At 36.9% G+C, this 17,211-nt stretch overlaps 1 protein-coding gene across 11 annotated transcripts in view; it reads right to left on the reverse strand.

The window, feature by feature from the left end:
* Window positions 1-17,211, reverse strand: part of SCAF8 (SR-related CTD associated factor 8) — a 227,983-nt gene that overhangs the window by 157,873 nt on the left and 52,899 nt on the right. For 10 of the 11 annotated variants that reach the window (XR_007724857.1, XR_007724859.1, XR_007724858.1 and 7 more), the window contains 4 exons: window positions 13,048-13,201; window positions 11,065-11,195; window positions 1,492-1,668; window positions 34-113 (listed from right to left, as the gene is read on the reverse strand). Coding sequence is in view for 6 of the 11 variants with exons in the window: in XM_050786783.1 (XP_050642740.1) it covers window positions 34-113; window positions 1,492-1,668; window positions 11,065-11,195; window positions 13,048-13,201 (542 nt within the window). In the remaining 5 variants the exon portion in view is untranslated. The remainder of the gene's footprint in view (window positions 1-33; window positions 114-1,491; window positions 1,669-11,064; window positions 11,196-13,047; window positions 13,202-17,211) is intronic. The other variant, XM_050786786.1, reaches the window with a different exon arrangement.

Raw genomic sequence — 17,211 nt, forward strand, 5'->3', positions numbered from 1 at the left:
AAAACCTATGGCTATAAAGAAAAAAATTCTTACAGTTGTGAAGTTGGAATTTCTTTTTTGGGTTCTTCACTATGCTCAGAATCTTCCCCAAAATCAAACCTATCCATCAACTTCTGGGGAAAGAAGGAGAAACGGGCGTATTAAAAAGTGCTTCACACAAATATGTTATAAATGCTATTTTAAATGTCAATGGCATTCCATTATCTCTATCATTTAATATGTAAATACAAGTTTTGTATCACTCTATACTATTATAAACTGTTTTGAGATATTTTCTTTAAAGCATTTTGATATGCATTATCTTATGTAACAAAACAAATTATGATAGAGGCAGGATAAACACTAATACTCAAATTTTACAGAAGACTAAGGATTAACACAATTAGGTGGTTTTCCCACAGTAATAAGCTTGATGAAACATCTAGGGCCATAATCAATGGATCTATTCCTAGTATGGTTCTCATCTTAGAATGCTGTTATTCTTCTGAATGCTCAATTTAAAGGCTTTTTATGTAGTCTAGCTATTTAGTGTTAGACTAAATTAGACTTGGAAGCTGCTGGCCATAAACGTCTAAGTAATAATCCAATAAATCAGTATTTACTTTCCTATAAAAATAAAAGTACCAATTTTAAAAATATGAACACCACTTCCAAGCAGTATGATACTCCCATAATTAATAAGCATACTAAGAATATCACACACTAAATTATACATGAAAGATTTTAAGTTTTAGAAACACTATCTTTTACATTTAGGCATCTATTTATTATAGTTATAGTCTAGCGACTAACTGTAGAGAAGTTTTCCTTTAAACATTTTACATATTGATTACAGAATTTTAATTTTTGCAGGTCCAAATTACAGAACACAGAGCATTATAGTAAAATGTGGCATCCATGAAAGAAATCAAACAAGTTCAGAAAATAATCACTTGCCTCAATGGTGAATACCAGATTTTACTGACTAGTTATTTTTAGTCAAATGAAAATATTTTAAATGTTTCAAGAAAAAAAAAAAAAAAAAACAATTTTTTTTTATTTTTTTTAAGGCAAGAGTCTTGCTCTGTCACCCAAGCTGGAGCATACTGGCTCAATCTCGGCTCACTGCAACCTCTACCTCCCAGGTTCAAGCAATTCTCCTGCCTCAGCCTCCCCAATAGCTGGGATTATAGGCATGCACCACCTGGCTAATTTGGGTTTCACCATGTTTGCCAGGCTGGTCTCAAACTCCTGGCCTTAAATGATCCGCCTGCCTTGCCCTCCCAAAGGGCTGGGATTACAGGTGTGAGCCACTGTGCCTGGCCTAAGAAAAATTTTTTTAATTACTTAATTTTTTCAGAAGTTTGAACCTTTTGTGAAATTCAGACTGTCTTACACAGTGTACAGGGGATATTAAAAGTCTATAATAAAATTTACTTATAGAATTAAAATTCATATGCTAGTATATATTTAATAATTCATATAGACTTGATCTGATATTTTAATTTCTACCTTGTTAAAGGAGACTCCCTGTTCTAAGGGAGTAAGAGTGTTGGCAGCCGCAGCTGCAGCTGTAAGTTGTGCCGTAAGAGCTTGCAACTGAACAACAAGACCAGCATCTAGGGCCTGCAGAATGGAAGGCTGGGGCTTCTGTTGTTGTATCTGTAAGGTTTGTATTAATTGTTGAAGCTAGAGAGAAAAAAAAGTATATTACAAAACAGGTGCTGGGTTTTTTCTGTAAGAGTGACCACCTAAAAGTTTTTAGTCAGTAAAATTAGTCATTCCACACACTCTTTGAAAAAAATACATACTATTAATAAGTTAATTTTTTTGAAGTTTTTTTGTGTACCTTATATAACACAGTTCTTAATAAGTTTGTCTTACTTCTGGAAAGTCAGGGAATTTTAAACAAAATAAAGGGATCTGTGACAACCAGATAAAGAACTCATCACAAGCTGACACATTTTTCACTAAACTTCTCAACCTTGTTCAATCAACTCTTTAAACTCAGTAAAAGGATGAGTACTGAAAATAGCAGCAGCTTTTGCTATTATTCAGAATTACCATCTGAGCACGTATTTCCTGAAAGCTGGAGAGTCATTAAGAAATCTGTTTCTCAGAGTAGAGTCTGGCAACTAGTTATTAATAATAAAGCGTCACCTAGAGTTGAAGGCAACTCTTGTTCCCACTATGTACCCAACCCTGTTAAAAAACAGACACAACAGTAAGATCATTAAGAGATTCCCTAAGTAAGAAAATCCTATATACATCCCAGAAATAAATGATAATCAATCTGGTTATAAGCCTGAGTTAAATCCAAAAATCATTAGTTTAAAAGAGAAAAATAAAGACAGCAAAGCTACTGATAACCAAGACAACTGTACTCTTCAAGTTCAACTTCTAGGAGGAGAAGACACAAAAACTATGTAAGATGACACGGAAGTACTTTCATGCCTACTTAGTAACATTAGGAAACAAACTAGTCACTTCACTATCAACTAAACATTTTCTTTTCTTTTTTTTTTATTTGTATTGTAAGATTTATCGCACTTTCTGCACTGTTTGGGGTGTGTGTGTAGGGTTTCTCTGTAGCTTACTAGGGTGAGATTATTCCTTGAGGACTGTTTCACACATCCATGTGAAGAGATCACCAAACAGGCTTTGTGCGAGCAACATGGTTGTTTATTTCACCTGGGGGCAGGCGGGCTGAGTCGGAAAAAGGAGTCAGCAAAAGGTGGTGGGATTATCATTGGTTCTTATAGATTTTGGGATAGGCGGTGAAGTTAAGAGCCATGTATTGGGGGCAGGGGGTGAAACATGTATTCACCAAGTGCATTCTCAAGGGTGGAGAGAATTACAAAGAAACTTCTTTTAAAAAAAAAATATATATATATATATACTATAAGTTCTAGGGTACATGTGCACAATGTGCAGGTTTGTTACATATGTATACATGTGGTATGTTGGTGTGCTGCACCCATTAACTCGTCATTTACATTAGGTATATCTTCTAATGTTATCCCTCCCCCCTCCCCGCTCCCCACAATAGGCCCCGGTGTGTGATGCTCCCCTTCCTGTATCCAAGTGATCTCATTGTTCAATTCCCACCTATGAGTGAGAACATGCCGTGTTTGGTTTTCTGTTCTTGTGATAGTTTGCTGAGAATGGTTTCCAACTGCATCCACGTCCCTACAAAGGACACGAACTCATCCTTTTTTATGGCTGCATAGTATTCCATGGTGTATATGTGCCACATTTTCTTAATCCAGTCTGTCACTGATGGACATTTGGGTTGATTCCAAGTCTTTGCTATTGTGAATAGTGCCACAATAAACATATGTGTGTGCATGTGTCTTTATCGCAGCATGATTTATAATCCTTTGGGTATATACACAGTAATGGGATGGCTGGGTCAAATGGTATTTCTAGTTCTAGATCTTTGAGGAATCGCCACACTGTTTTCCACAATGGTTGAATTAGTTTACAGTCCCACCAACAGTGTAAAAGTGTTCCTATTTCTCCACATCCTCTCCAGCTCCTGTTGTTTCCTGATTTTTTAATGATTGCCATTCTAACTGGTGTGAGACGGTAACTCACTGGGGTTTGATTTGCATTTCTCTGATGGCCACTGATGAGCATTTTTTTCATGTGTCTGTTGACTGTATGAATGTCATCTTTTGAGAAGTGTCTGTTCATATCCTTTGCCCACTTTTTGATGGGGTTGTTTGCTTTTTTCTTGTGAATTTGTTTGAGTTCTTTGTAGGTTCTGGATATTAGCCCTTTGTCAGATGAGTAGATTGCAAAAATTTTCTCCCATTCTGTAGGTGGCCTGTCCACTCTGATGGTAGTTTCTTTTGCTGTGCAGAAGCTCTTTAGTTTAATTAGATCCCATTTGTCAATTTTGGCTTTTGCTGCCATTGCTTTTGGTGTTTTAGACATGAAGTCCTTACCCATGTCTATGTCCTGAATGGTATTACCTAGGTTTTCTTCTAGGGTTTTTATGGTTTTAGGTCTAACATTTAAGTCTCTAATCCATCTTGAATTAATTTTCCTATAAGGAGTAAGGAAGGGATCCAGTTTCAGCTTCTACTTATGGCTAGCCAATTTTTCCAGCACCATTTATTAAATAGGGAATCCTTTCCACATTTCTTGTTTTTGTCAGGTTTGTCAAAGATCAGATGGCTGTAGATGTGTGGTATTATTTCTGCGGGCTCTGTTCTGTTCCATTGGTCCACATCTCTGTTTTGGTACCAGTACCATGCTGTTTTGGTTACTGTAGCCTTATAGTACAGTTTGAAGTCAGGTAGCGTGATGCCTCCAGCTTTGTTCTTTTGGCTTAGGATAGTCCTTGGCAATGAGGGATCTTTTTTAGTTCCATATGAACTTTAAAGCAGTTTTTGGATGGCACTGAATCTATAAATTACCTTGGGCAGTATGGCCATTTTCACGATACTGATTCTTCCTCTCCATGAGCATGGTATGTTCTTCCATTTGTTTGTGTCCTCTTTTATTTCACTGAGCAGTGGTTTGTAGTTCTCCTTGAAGAAGTCCTTTACATCTCTTGTAAGCTGGATTCCTAGGTATTTTATTCTCTTTGAAGCTATTGTGAATGGGAGTTCATTCATGATTTGGCTCTCTGTTTGTCTGTTACTGCTGTATAAGAACGCTTGTGGATTTTTGCACATTGATTTTGTATCCTGAGACTTTGCTGAAGTTGCTTATCAGCTTAAGGAGATTTTGGGCTGAGACGATGGGGTTTTCTAAATATACAATCATGTCATTTGCAAACGGGGACAATTTGACTACTTCTTTTCCTAACTGAATACCCTTTATTTCTTTCTCTTGCCTGATTGCCCTGGCCAGAACTTCCAACACTATGTTGAATAGGAGTGGTGAGAGAGGGCATCCCTGCCTTGTGCCAGTTTTCAAAGGGAATGCTTCCAGTTTTTGCCCATTCAGTATGATATTGGCTGTGGGTTTGTCATAAATAGCTCTTATTATTTTGAGACACGTTCCAACAATACCGAATTTATTGAGAGTTTTTAGCATGAAGCGCTGTTGAATTTTGTCAAAGGCCTTTTCTGCATCTAAAACTACTAAAATGACAGAAACACCATATTTCCCCTTTACACTTTTTAACTGCTCCTTTTGACATCTCTATTTTTCCCAATGGCACTGTTATTCTTTTGGTTACCCAGGTAAAAAACCACTGCAGTACCCAATTTTCTTTCTCTGACTTTGCAGTCTATCAATTACTGTCTTACTGACTCTATACTATTCCTTTCAAAGCTGCTTCTCCTTTCAAAAATATTTATTTTAATAGGCATATTTTAAAATAAGAACACTTGCTTTATGAACAGTTTCCAAAATATTACCACAAAATAAAATTACTAATTCTATAATTTCATCTAATACCCAGTTAATATTCAGTTTCCCAATTGTCTCAAAAATGTAGAAAATAGATTCAGCCTAAGAGTTCATACTGGTTTTCTAAAATATTTTTAAGTCTAGAATGGCCCCACGTTTTTGAGATTGTATTTTCAGAAAGTATACAACCTTACTATTTTTCATAATCATTACCCTCCTTTACAAAACCACTACTACCAAAAGAAAGATATTCTGTCTCTAGACTTCTTCTCTCTCTAATCCATGTGAGGTACTGTTAAGATCATGTGACTTCAACACAAAAAGTCCCTGGTGATTCCCCATTGCTTAGCAAATGAATCCTTTATTTTTGACCCCACCATGTATAGTTTTCACAACCCAAGTCACACTTAAGTCTGCCATTAATAGCTTACACAGACTTTCTTTTCTTTCAAACAAAACTCAACTCCACAATATCCTTTGTATATCCAACACTGTAATGCTTCTGTACATCTTTCATTCATTCCACAAAAAACATATTGAACACCATCTACAACCTAGACATTGAAGAGGCAGCAGTCAACCACCACAAAAAATTCTTGCCCTAGTTTAGCATACATTCCAGTGGGAAGAGGTAGAAAAAAAACCAAGTAATTATATAACATAACAGAGGGTAGTAAGTGCTAAGGAAAGAAGCAAGCAGAGGCGAGAGTGAACAGGAGTGTAAAGAATGAGAGGTAGAGTTTACAGTTTTAAATAGCAGTCACCGCCGGGCAGGGTGGCTCACGTCTATAATCCCAGCACTTTGGGAGGCTGAGGTGGGTGGATCACTTGAGGTCAGGAGTTCAAGACCAGCCTGGCCAACAATGTGAAACCTCATCTCTACTAAAAATACAGAAATTAGCTGGGTGTGGTAGCAGGTGCCTGTAATCCCAGCTACTCAGGAGGCTGAGGCAAAAGAACTGCTTGAACCCGGGAGGCAGAAGTTGCAATGAGCTGAGATTGCTCCATTACACTCCAGCCTGGGTGCCAGAGCAAGAACCTGTCTCTAAATAAATAGCAGTCACTGAAGGCCTTATTAAAGTGACATTTAAACAAAGACTTACAAGAGATGAAAGCATATGAATAGATGAGGAAAGTGGGTTTTCAGTATCAAAGACATCAAATGCAGAGATCTTGGGGCAGGATTACAGGTAGCTGATATAAGAAATAACAAAAAGGATAGAACAGGTCACAGGAGAAAGAGGTGAGAAAGCGAAGCAAAGGATAATATAAAACCAGGGTAGGGATGGGCAACATAAGCAAGTCTTACTATTAGTTAGAGAAGTCTATGAACTGGGGGACAGAAAATGTCGGGAAGGTAACAACAGATCAAACTGAGAACATACAAGCACCAATGAAGTGATTGCTGAAATTTGTGCTTTTAGTGCAGGCGCGATGGCTCCTGCTTGTAATCCCATTGACATGGGAGGCACAGGTGAGAGGACTGCTTGAGGCCAGGAGTCCGAGATCAGCCTGGGCAACATAGTCACATCCTGTCTCTATATAAAAATAAAAAATTGACTGGGCACAGTGGCTCATGCCTGTAATTCCAGCACTTTGGGAGGCTGAGGTGGACGGATCACCTGAGGTCAGGAGTTTGACACCAGCCTGGCCAACACAGTGAAACCCCATACCTACTAAACATACAAAAATTAGCTGGGTGTGGTGGTGGATGCCTGTGATCTCAGTTACTTGGGAGGTTGAGGAAGGAGAATCACTCTGGGAGGCGGAGGTTACAGTGAGCCAAGACAGCGCCATTGCACTCCAGCCTGGATGACAGGGTAAGACTCCGTCTCAAAAAATAATAAAATAAAAATAAAAAATTGACCAGGCTTGGTGGCTACAGGTGTAGTCCCAGCTACCTGGGAGGCTGAGGTGGGAGGATCGCTTCAGCCCAGGAGTTCAAAGATGCAGTGAAATACAACTGCACCACTGCACTCCAGTCTGAGTGACAAAGCAAAATCCTGTCTCAAAAACAAACAAACAAAACAATTTGGGCTTTTACTCTGAGTGAGACAGGGAGCCACTGGAGGATTCTGAGCAGAGGAGTTGCATGAACTCTCAGGTATGAAAAGGGTCATGCTACCGGCAGTATTGAGAACAGACTGTTGTGGGGTAACGGTGGAAGCCCCATTAAGAGGTTTCTGCAATGAACTAGGTAAGAAATGATGGTGGCTTGATTCTAGGAACTAGTGATAGAGGTGGTGAGTTAGTGATTCAGAATATATTCTGAAGGCAGAGGATTTCTTAACAGATTGGATCTGAAGAACAAAGGGAAGAAAGGAATCAAGGATGACTCTTAAGCTTTCGGGTACGAGCAAATGGAAAAATCGCATTTCCATTAACTGAGATGAAGATGTAGGTGGAGCAGGTTTTGTTTGAAAGACTGATAATTCATTGTTTACTCTCAATTGTCTCTGTTTATGTAGCTCATCCTCAGTATCCAGTTCTTACTCACCCTTTAAAAAACAAATTCAATTGTCATCTGTACAACAGAACTTTCCTGAACCAACTGTTCAAGTCAAAGTATTATCTCTAGTTCTGAATTTCCAAAGCCCTTCTTTTCTAAACTTCTCCCACGATTCTTATTAATTTTAAATTTAATTACATTTATGTATTCCAATTTGCCTTGATTATTAAACTTTAGGCTTCCAGAGGCCAGAGAATGTTTTTTATCTTGTATACTCCGGAACAAGGTACAGTGCCTCAAACACTGCAGGTCACAGTGAATGTTTGCTGAAGGTTGAGGGAATGAAAAACAACCAATGAAGTGATACAGTATCACTGGACTTCAGAGACCAAACAAACTCTAAAAAATTGTAGTTTGATTTGAATAGTGAAGGAAGGATGAGACGTATGAAAATTGGAGAAGTAGATGATAAAGTAAAAGGGAGTGCAACACAAGCCAAGAGAATACTTGCATTAATTTAGAGAAATCTATGAAACTTTGTAATCTAAATAATGAAAAGTGTTAGAAAAAAATAACAGGTTACATTGAGAATAACTCTAAATACCACAAAGTTGGATTTTCTTCTATGTATGATAACGTAATTATTGCATGTTCCTGAGCATAAGTTTAAGACATACAAGATCACTGACAGGCTGGGCATGGTGACTCACGACTGTAATCCCAGCACTTTGGGAGGCAGAAGCGGGCAGATTACAAGGTCAGGAGATTGATACCATCCTGGCTAACACGGTGAAACCCATCTCTACTAAAAATACAAAAATTAGCCGAGCGTGGTGGCGGGCGCCTGTAGTCCCAGCTACTCGGGAGGCTGAGGCAGGAGAATCACTTGAACCTGGGAGGCAGAGGTTGCAGTAAGTCGAGATCGCGCCACTGTATTACAGTCTGGGCGACAGAGCGAGACTTCGTCTCAAAAGGAGAAAAAAAAAAACAAAAAAAACCCACAAAAACCATCATTGATAAAGATTAATCTTGCAAAGAATTGAAATGACGGATCAAAAAGGGATCAAAAGCTATTTAGAAGAGTACATCAACAGTCCAAAAATGAAGAACCAGGGTAGTAACAGAAAAATAAAAAGTAAGCATAAACTTCAATAAACCTAAATCTAAAATGAGCAAAAATACAACACAAAGTGAGATGTGCATGCCAAAGTTAGTTTTTAAAAAAATTACGTACAACTACGAAAAACAAAATAGATGGTTTCTAATCGTAATATTTATAATAACGTTTATTCAGGAAAGGTAGGGTAAGTGAATACAAATAACCCAAAAAGAACTGAAAAATGTTATCAAAAATTAATCTCCCAGAACACACCAAACCCTAGAGGGATTTGTGGGTTCGGTTTTGTCTTGTTGGAGATTTTTTTTTTTTTTTGAGTCTCACTCTGTCACCCAGGCTAGAGTGCAGTGGTATGATCTTGGCTCTCTGCAACCTCCACTTCTCAGGTTCAAGTGATTCTCCTGCCTCAGCCTCCTAAGTAGCTGGGATTACAGGCATGTGCCAACATGCCCAGCTAATTTTTGTATTTTTAGGAGAGAGAGGTTTCACCATGTTGGCCCGGTTAGTCTTGAACTCCTGGCCTCAAGTGATCCACCCACATGGGCCTCCCAAAGTACTGGGATTATGAGTGTGAGCTACCGGGCCTAGCCCCTAGAGGCTTTTTGATTAAGTTCATCCAAACCTTCCAGAGGCAGGAAGTAATCAGGTTGTACTGCACACAAGACAGAAAAAGGTAACCATTTCTAAATTGATCTCAGAAAGCAAGTAATAATCCTGATTTAAAAATAGAATAAGGTGATAAAAACTAGGGACCCATCTCAGTAGAGCTGCAAAATTGTTGCAAATAGAAACTAGTTGTGAAATAGTTAACACTTCAAAGCAAAACAAAAATTACAGAATATCTAAATGTACTACCTCAAAGGATAGTGTGAATTTGAAAGTGAGAAAGAGAAAGAGAGAGAGAAAAAATGTGTCTGTGTGTGTGTGTGTGTGTGTACACAGGACTGCAATGCTGAATCATTATAATAAAGTCTAGTAATCGAAAAACCATACTATTAGATCCACTAATAAAATTTTAAATCAAAGTCCCATAAAACACTATCATGTAGAAAAAGCAGAATATGTCCCTCATAGAGAACACATATCTCGAAACAAAACCAACATCATAGTGGGACAAAAACGGGGTATTTCTATTTGAGTCTGAAAAAAGTAACAATGAGTATACTATCATTATTTCTACTATGATCTCTTCCAGAACTTAGTGCAATACATTAAGAAAACTATATATAAGTACTTAAACTGAGGACACAGAATTATCATTAGTTACAAATAATATAACTGGAAAATGAAAGAAAATCAGCTGAAAACTAAGAGAAACTGGTATTGACTATAAAAATCCAATCTATTCAACTATATTCATAGAAATAAATCTAAGAAATGTGAAGAATCTACATTAAAAGAGCTACAAAGCTTACGAGAGATAAAAGATTTAAACAATAAAAGTATATGTATAGATACAATAGAAAAACTTGATTATTATAAAGACAGCAATCTTTCTCATTCCTCGAATCAATTCGTACACGTTGTGTGATTCCCCTCTATTCCAGAAGTTCTAGCCACAGAAGTCTTCTTCTATTCCTACAATACACCACATTGCTTCCCATCTGAGGACCTCTATACTTGCAATCCTATTTCCTATCCTCCTGTCCCGCCGTGACTAGTCCATTTGAAGTCTTGATTCAAATGTCACTTCCTCAAATACACCTCCTGTTGGCTACCCTCTCTACTCCTGACCCCTTCCCCCAAATTGAGTCACTATAGATTTACCTTTTCTTAATGTCACTAATCACTACCTACGATAATTTTGTCATATTTTTTTTTTTACCATCTGTCCCCCTTAAGATAGGAGGTCTTCTCTAAGATACGACTCCTGTCTTGTTACTGGAGTGTGATAGCATCTAATAATATTTGGCAAAACTATGTGCTAATTCCATATTTTGGTACAGAATACATTTTTTATAAAGTAATTTTTAATGACATGAAAGCATTCATGATGCACTATTAAATGACTTAAGTAACAAAGTATACATAATGGTCCCATTTTTATAAAACTAAAAAAAACACATATTCTCTAGGTGGTATGTTACAAAGTAATACATCAGGAAAATACTAAATTCTAAATCATTCTTGACATAACAGAAAAACTGCTCACCTGCTGGCCTTGAGGACTTTGCAAGATCTGAGCCACAGCCGCGAGTGTATCTGTATTTGTTATCTGAGATACCCACGGATCAGGTAAGCCTTGGACCACATTGGCCGGAGTAACAGGTGTCACAGGAGTTCCTTTAAAAAAGAACATCACACTCCCCAAATAAATAAATAAGTAAAAAACTAAGACTTGAAAAAGCAGAATTTATTACTTTTATAAAATACATGCACACATATTAAGTTTTTATTTTATTGTGTCCACTTTGAAAAATCACTTAAAATCCTTTACAGAATTAGGTAGGTTAAACACACACAGAGATCCCGAAAGGATCTGTCCAAATTTGTCCTCCTCAATTAACTCAGTTACTACAGTGTCCACACTTACGCTTGGGAGATAGTGTTCCAGGAACTCCAGTGGATCCCTGAAACCAGAGCTAGCACCAAACCCTATATATGCTATGTTTTTTTCTGTATGTTCACATATACCTATGATAAAGGTTAACTTATAAATTAGGTACAGTAAGCAACAATAATAGATTAGCAACAACAATAACTAATAAACTATACTGTGAAAAAACTTATGTGAATATGGTCTCTCCCTCTTTTTCTCTATCTGTCAAAGTATCTTATTGTATTATACTCACCTATTTTCAGACTGTGGTTGACTGCAAGTAATTGAAATCATGGAAAGCAAAACTGGATGTGAGGAGACTACTGTACTTTTAAAAAGCCTACAATACTTAACAGCCATTAAAAATCTTACTTTAGAGACAAAAATTCAGTAACATGAGGAAATACTCAAAATACAATCTTCAATAAAAAATTTTTATGATAAGTATACATAACATAAAACCATGTTTGGGCCAGGTACGGTGGTTCACGCCTGTAATCCCAATGCTTTCAGAGCCCAAGGCAAGAGGACCGCTTGAGCCCTGCAGCTCGAGACCAGCCTGGGCAACACACCAAAACTCCATCTCCAACAACAACAACAAAAAATTAGCCAGGCATGGTAGTGCATGCCTGTAGTCCTACCTACTTAGGAGGCTGAGATGGGAGGATCACTAGAGCCCAGGAGGTTGAAGCTGCAGTGAGCTATGATCACACTACTGCACACCAGCCTGGGTGACAGCACAAGGTCTCAATAAACAATACATCAATTTTTGTTCACACACACACACACACACACAAAATATATACGAAATGCTAACCAATTTAATTAACTATGATTTTAAAAAAAAAAATTTTTTTTTTTTTTGAGTCAGAGTTTCACTCTTGTTGCCCAGGCTGGAGTACAACGGCGCGATCTCGCCTCGCTGCAACCTCCACCTCCTGGGTTCAAGTGATTCTCCTGCCTCAGCCTCCCCAGTAGTTTGGATTAGAGGCGCCTGCTACCACACCCAGCTAATTTTTTTTATTTTTAATATAGACAGAGTTTCACCATATTGGCCAGGCTAGTCTCCAACTCCTGACCTGAGGCGATCTGCCTGCCTCGGCCTCCCAAAGTGCTAGGATTACAGGTGTTAGTCACTGCGCAGGGCTGGAACTATGATAAAAACTTTTATCATAGTCATTTAAATGCCTCAAGAGAACATGATTTTGAAATTTTGGTTTTGTTAAATAATTATTTCAGGGTTTCTTTAAAAAATATTAAATCCCTCTAGTATCCTATAAATACCAAGTTGATACAAATCCAAGTATAAGAAGTTACAGACAACCTAAATCAGGAAAAACCTAACTGACACACCAAATTTCTAAGGTTCATTGTATTTATGTTTCTGTGAATTAAAAGAAAATTAGTTTTCTACATTTTAGAAATAATTACATACAAATATAATATCTAATTTTATTTTTCTCTACAAATATTTTCTTTCAATTATCTAATGCTGGACAAATTTTCCTGCACTGTCGAATTATTTTTTACATGAACAGTCATCCAAAAAGTATGAGTAGAATATTTAGACAACAAATCTATAATAAAGCAACATACCTGGAGTATTGCTCATAGCAGTGGTAGTGCTGGCCAAAACAGGTGTGACAACAGGAGGTGGAATCCCAGCTGCCATATCCAAAAGAGGCTGAATAATCTCACTCTTAAATACATTATTCTTCTGCCATAAGTTTAGTACTCTCACTATTTTACTCTAGAGAAAAAAAGAAACATGACATTTTGTTTTTTGCTCTCAAAACCTTAGTACAGTCATTTCATAGAGGCTATCTGGGCCCTGGATGGAAAGGAGAAATTAACAATACCTCAATGGTACTTTCTAGCCCTAAAATTCTATGTTTCTATCATTTTGCATTTGCTACCTTAAGGTGCTTAAAAACATGTTAATGCTGATAGACATGCAAATTAAATGAAAGTTCCATTTAGTTGAAGGCAGAGATGACATCTAGGCTTCCTCTCTTATGTCACTTCTAATGATATGGATGGTAACACTGGCTGAAGACCTGTCTTAAGTATTCTGAGGGTGAGCCAGGATTCATCTCAGTACTAACGTTATATTTATAGTTGATTTTAACTTTGTCTTACACAATGTCTAACTTTTGAACAAACAGGTAACTTGTAGTACAAACTCCTTATCTAATGTGACTTTCAAAAAGTTTCATTTTACAAACTACTTGAGGAGAGGGCATTTCCTCATGGAAGAATTTAATCAAATTACTTCCTTTTTTGAGCATCCTGCCATGAATGCTAATTCCCTACTGACACTTTGAACCAGAGATGGACAAACTTCTGTACAGACAGAATATGAAGCTTAACCATTTCTTCTCTCTTCATTCCCTCTTTTATTTATTCTTTCCTGTTCCCTTTCCCCTTGCAGAACGTCAGTGTCATACTGGCATTACTTAATCTGGCCCTCAGAATGATGAATCATGCTCCGTATGAATAATGTTCTACATTATTTCATTCCTAAAATTTGAGTCCTTTACCATTTTGTAAATTAAAAAAAAACCAAACATAAAAAACGTGCTTGCTACTCTGGCAAGCAGACTTTGACATCTTGAACCATCTCATTTTCTCTTCTTGATATGCCCCTGAACCACAGCACTGCATCCTATTTTATATTCCTCATAAAGAGTCTCAACAATGCCCATCCCAACCCACACTCTAATCATTTTACCACCAAATAAATCACATTTTTGTTTTAGTGTCAACCTCTTTCTGGATTACTCAAATAGTCAGAGTTCTTCGTATTTTTTGTAAGGTTCCAGTCAGTCATATAATATTTATGCAGCTGCTATAAAATTCATGAAATATTTATGATCTATATAACGTTGCTGCTGATCTTGGTCTCAACCAACATTAAAAAAAAAAAACAAAAAAAACCTTAGTATCCTCATTTATAAAATAAGACAGTATACCAGAAGGATTCTCAGGTCCCTTTTCTCAATCTCCAAACTGTATTAGACTGTTTAAGCTGGCTAGTATTTTAAATGTCTAGCCACTCTCAAATTTTGAGCACCTTGGGAGGGAGATATACGCTTTGTTAGTTACAGCTCTTCTTATAGCAATACTATAATGTACTTCTATTTAATTACTTATACCCTAATCTCAGTCATTTCATATGAAAATCTATTTCGTTGGGAAATTCTATTTACCTACTGCCTGTCTCTTGTTATACTCTGCATATCATAAACTTGAAAAGACTAGTTATTAGTGACTTCTATTTCTTGGTTAATTCTGAAATCTAGTAACATAATTAGCAGTATTTAGAGAAAACTTGGTAACTAGAAAAATTCCTACTTATATGTCTCCCTTGGTTGTATTAAAGTTTTACATATCCTGAAAGTTTCAAACTTACAGGCAGAAAAATATGCCCAGTGAAAAATAATGTCTCAAGATGTTCTACAGTATTTTATAAGAAGGATCAGCAGTTCCATCTATACCTTGCTTCTGAAAATAAACATTTCACTCAGAGCACACACGTCAAGAGTAACAATATCCTGAATTCATATTATCACTAATAAAAGCATAACAGTTATTATGTAATAACTATTTTGATACTATCACCAAACAATCTGATTCACAATTATGTACTATTATGTAGTAACTATTTTATTGATACTATCACCAATCACCAAACACTCTGATTCACAACTGTTTAGCACATAACTATTCTGCAAACAAGTACTAAGACCTAGTTACTACTATTGTGATGCCACTTATTCCATTAGGAAAAAAAAAAAATGACAGAGGCTAAAATCAAGTACAAAAAAAAAACATTCTGTTAAATGTATATGTTTTACAAAGTAAAACAGCAATTTTCAGAATAAAGATCTCGTTCATCTTTAAATCCCTCATAATACTACGGTGACATATTTTAAAACTATGTCCAAACTATATTAATGTGTGAATGTGTGTATTTCAAATGAGGCATAAGAAAATTACAGAGACTGCTTCACACTTTCTGATTTGACTATTTCTCCACTCTAAAACATGAGCACTTGGAAAATGCCTTATATTCTTCTGCTTTATATAAAAATCTTTCAGTTTCCAAGCCACCCATCATATACTTTAAAATTGGCCAGCACCTAACCACTATCATTCTATATATCTACATACAATGTCCCTCATTTATGACTGAGATTGCAATGTTAATCTATACTCTCCCCCTATGGTTAAAAGAAAGCCCTGTTCCATAAGCCCTAGTATGAGATATTATATTATGAAATCTACACATTCAAGAAAGATTTAATCATCAGAGCTGACTGAAATCCAAGTCCAAACTAGTGAAATTTCTAAATCAAAGTAAAGTGACTTCTAAAAAAATATATGTATAAAATTTCAGATTAGTACATTACTTCAAGTAGGAGTCTAAGGTACCTATTTTAAAAATCAATTATGACAGGTCACTTAAAATTGGAAGCATTCTAGGTCAGGCGCGGTGGCTCACGCCTACAATCCCAGCACTTTCAGAGGCCAAGGTGGATGGATCACGAGGTCAGGAGATCGAGACCATCCTGGCTAACAAGGTGAAACCCCATCTCCACTAAAAATACAAAAAATTAGCTGGGCGTGGTGGCGGACGCTTATAGTCCCAGCTACTCAGGAGGCTGAGGCAGGAGAACGGCGTGAACCCGGGAGATGGAGCTTGCAGTGAGCCGAGATCACGCAACTGCACTCCAGCCTGGGTGACAGAGTGAGACTCCGTCTCAAAACAAATAAAATTTTAAAAAGTAGAAGCATTCTTTTGTCTGCACAGAATTATTAAAGTACTAAGGTAATTAAAAAGAAAAATCGAAAACTTTCTGTCTCGAGGAGTATATCCAAGAATAGTTCACAAAGAATATAGCATAATAAATTTATCTCCAGCTGGGCGCGGTGGCTCACACCTGTAATACCAACGTTTTGGGAGGTCACGGTGGGCGGATCACAAGGTCAGGAGTTTGACACCAGCCTGGCCAACATGGCGAAACCCCATCTCTACTAAAAATACAAAAGACAACTAGCAGAGTGTGGTGGCAGGCGCCTGTAATTCCAGTTACTCAGGAGGCTGAGGCAGGAGAATCACTTGAACCCAGGAGGCAGAGGTTGCAGTGAGCCAAGATCATGCCATTGCACTCCAGCCTGGGTGATAAGAGCAAGACTCCGTCTCAAAAAAAAAAATAAATTTATCTCCATAGCTATCCATTATAACAAGATTTTTTTCTGATTCAAGACTATATAATAGTTATGAAAAATAACTACTTAATCTTGTTATACTCAATATAAAGGTGAACCATTTGTGGTGAGCTTTGAAGTTCTGTGGTTCTTCCATAAAACAAACATCAATCTTCATCTATTCTCATCTTTCCATACTTAATCAACAATGCAATCAACCCTGTCAGAAAAAGCACACCTCAATTTCCAAATCAACATCCAAAATAAATAAGCTAACCTCTCAGAGCAAGTAAAAGGATAAGCAACTCCTTTTCATGCCTGCTCATGATCCAAAGCTTTCTTTTTACTTGCTATTTATAGAATATTTACACATTTAGATCTTACACATACCAGACTTAGTAGTGTGATTAACAAAATTCTACCATAATAGAAGAATTTTAATATGCAGTTAAGTATCAACTCATGTCAAATAATTCCGAACTGTCTGCGTGTGAATAAGTTTCATGTAATTGCAAAAGCTTATTTTAGCCATTTTATTTAACACCAATT

Source organism: Macaca thibetana, chromosome 4, assembly GCF_024542745.1.
Source record: "Macaca thibetana thibetana isolate TM-01 chromosome 4, ASM2454274v1, whole genome shotgun sequence".
Lineage (NCBI taxonomy): Eukaryota > Metazoa > Chordata > Mammalia > Primates > Cercopithecidae > Macaca > Macaca thibetana.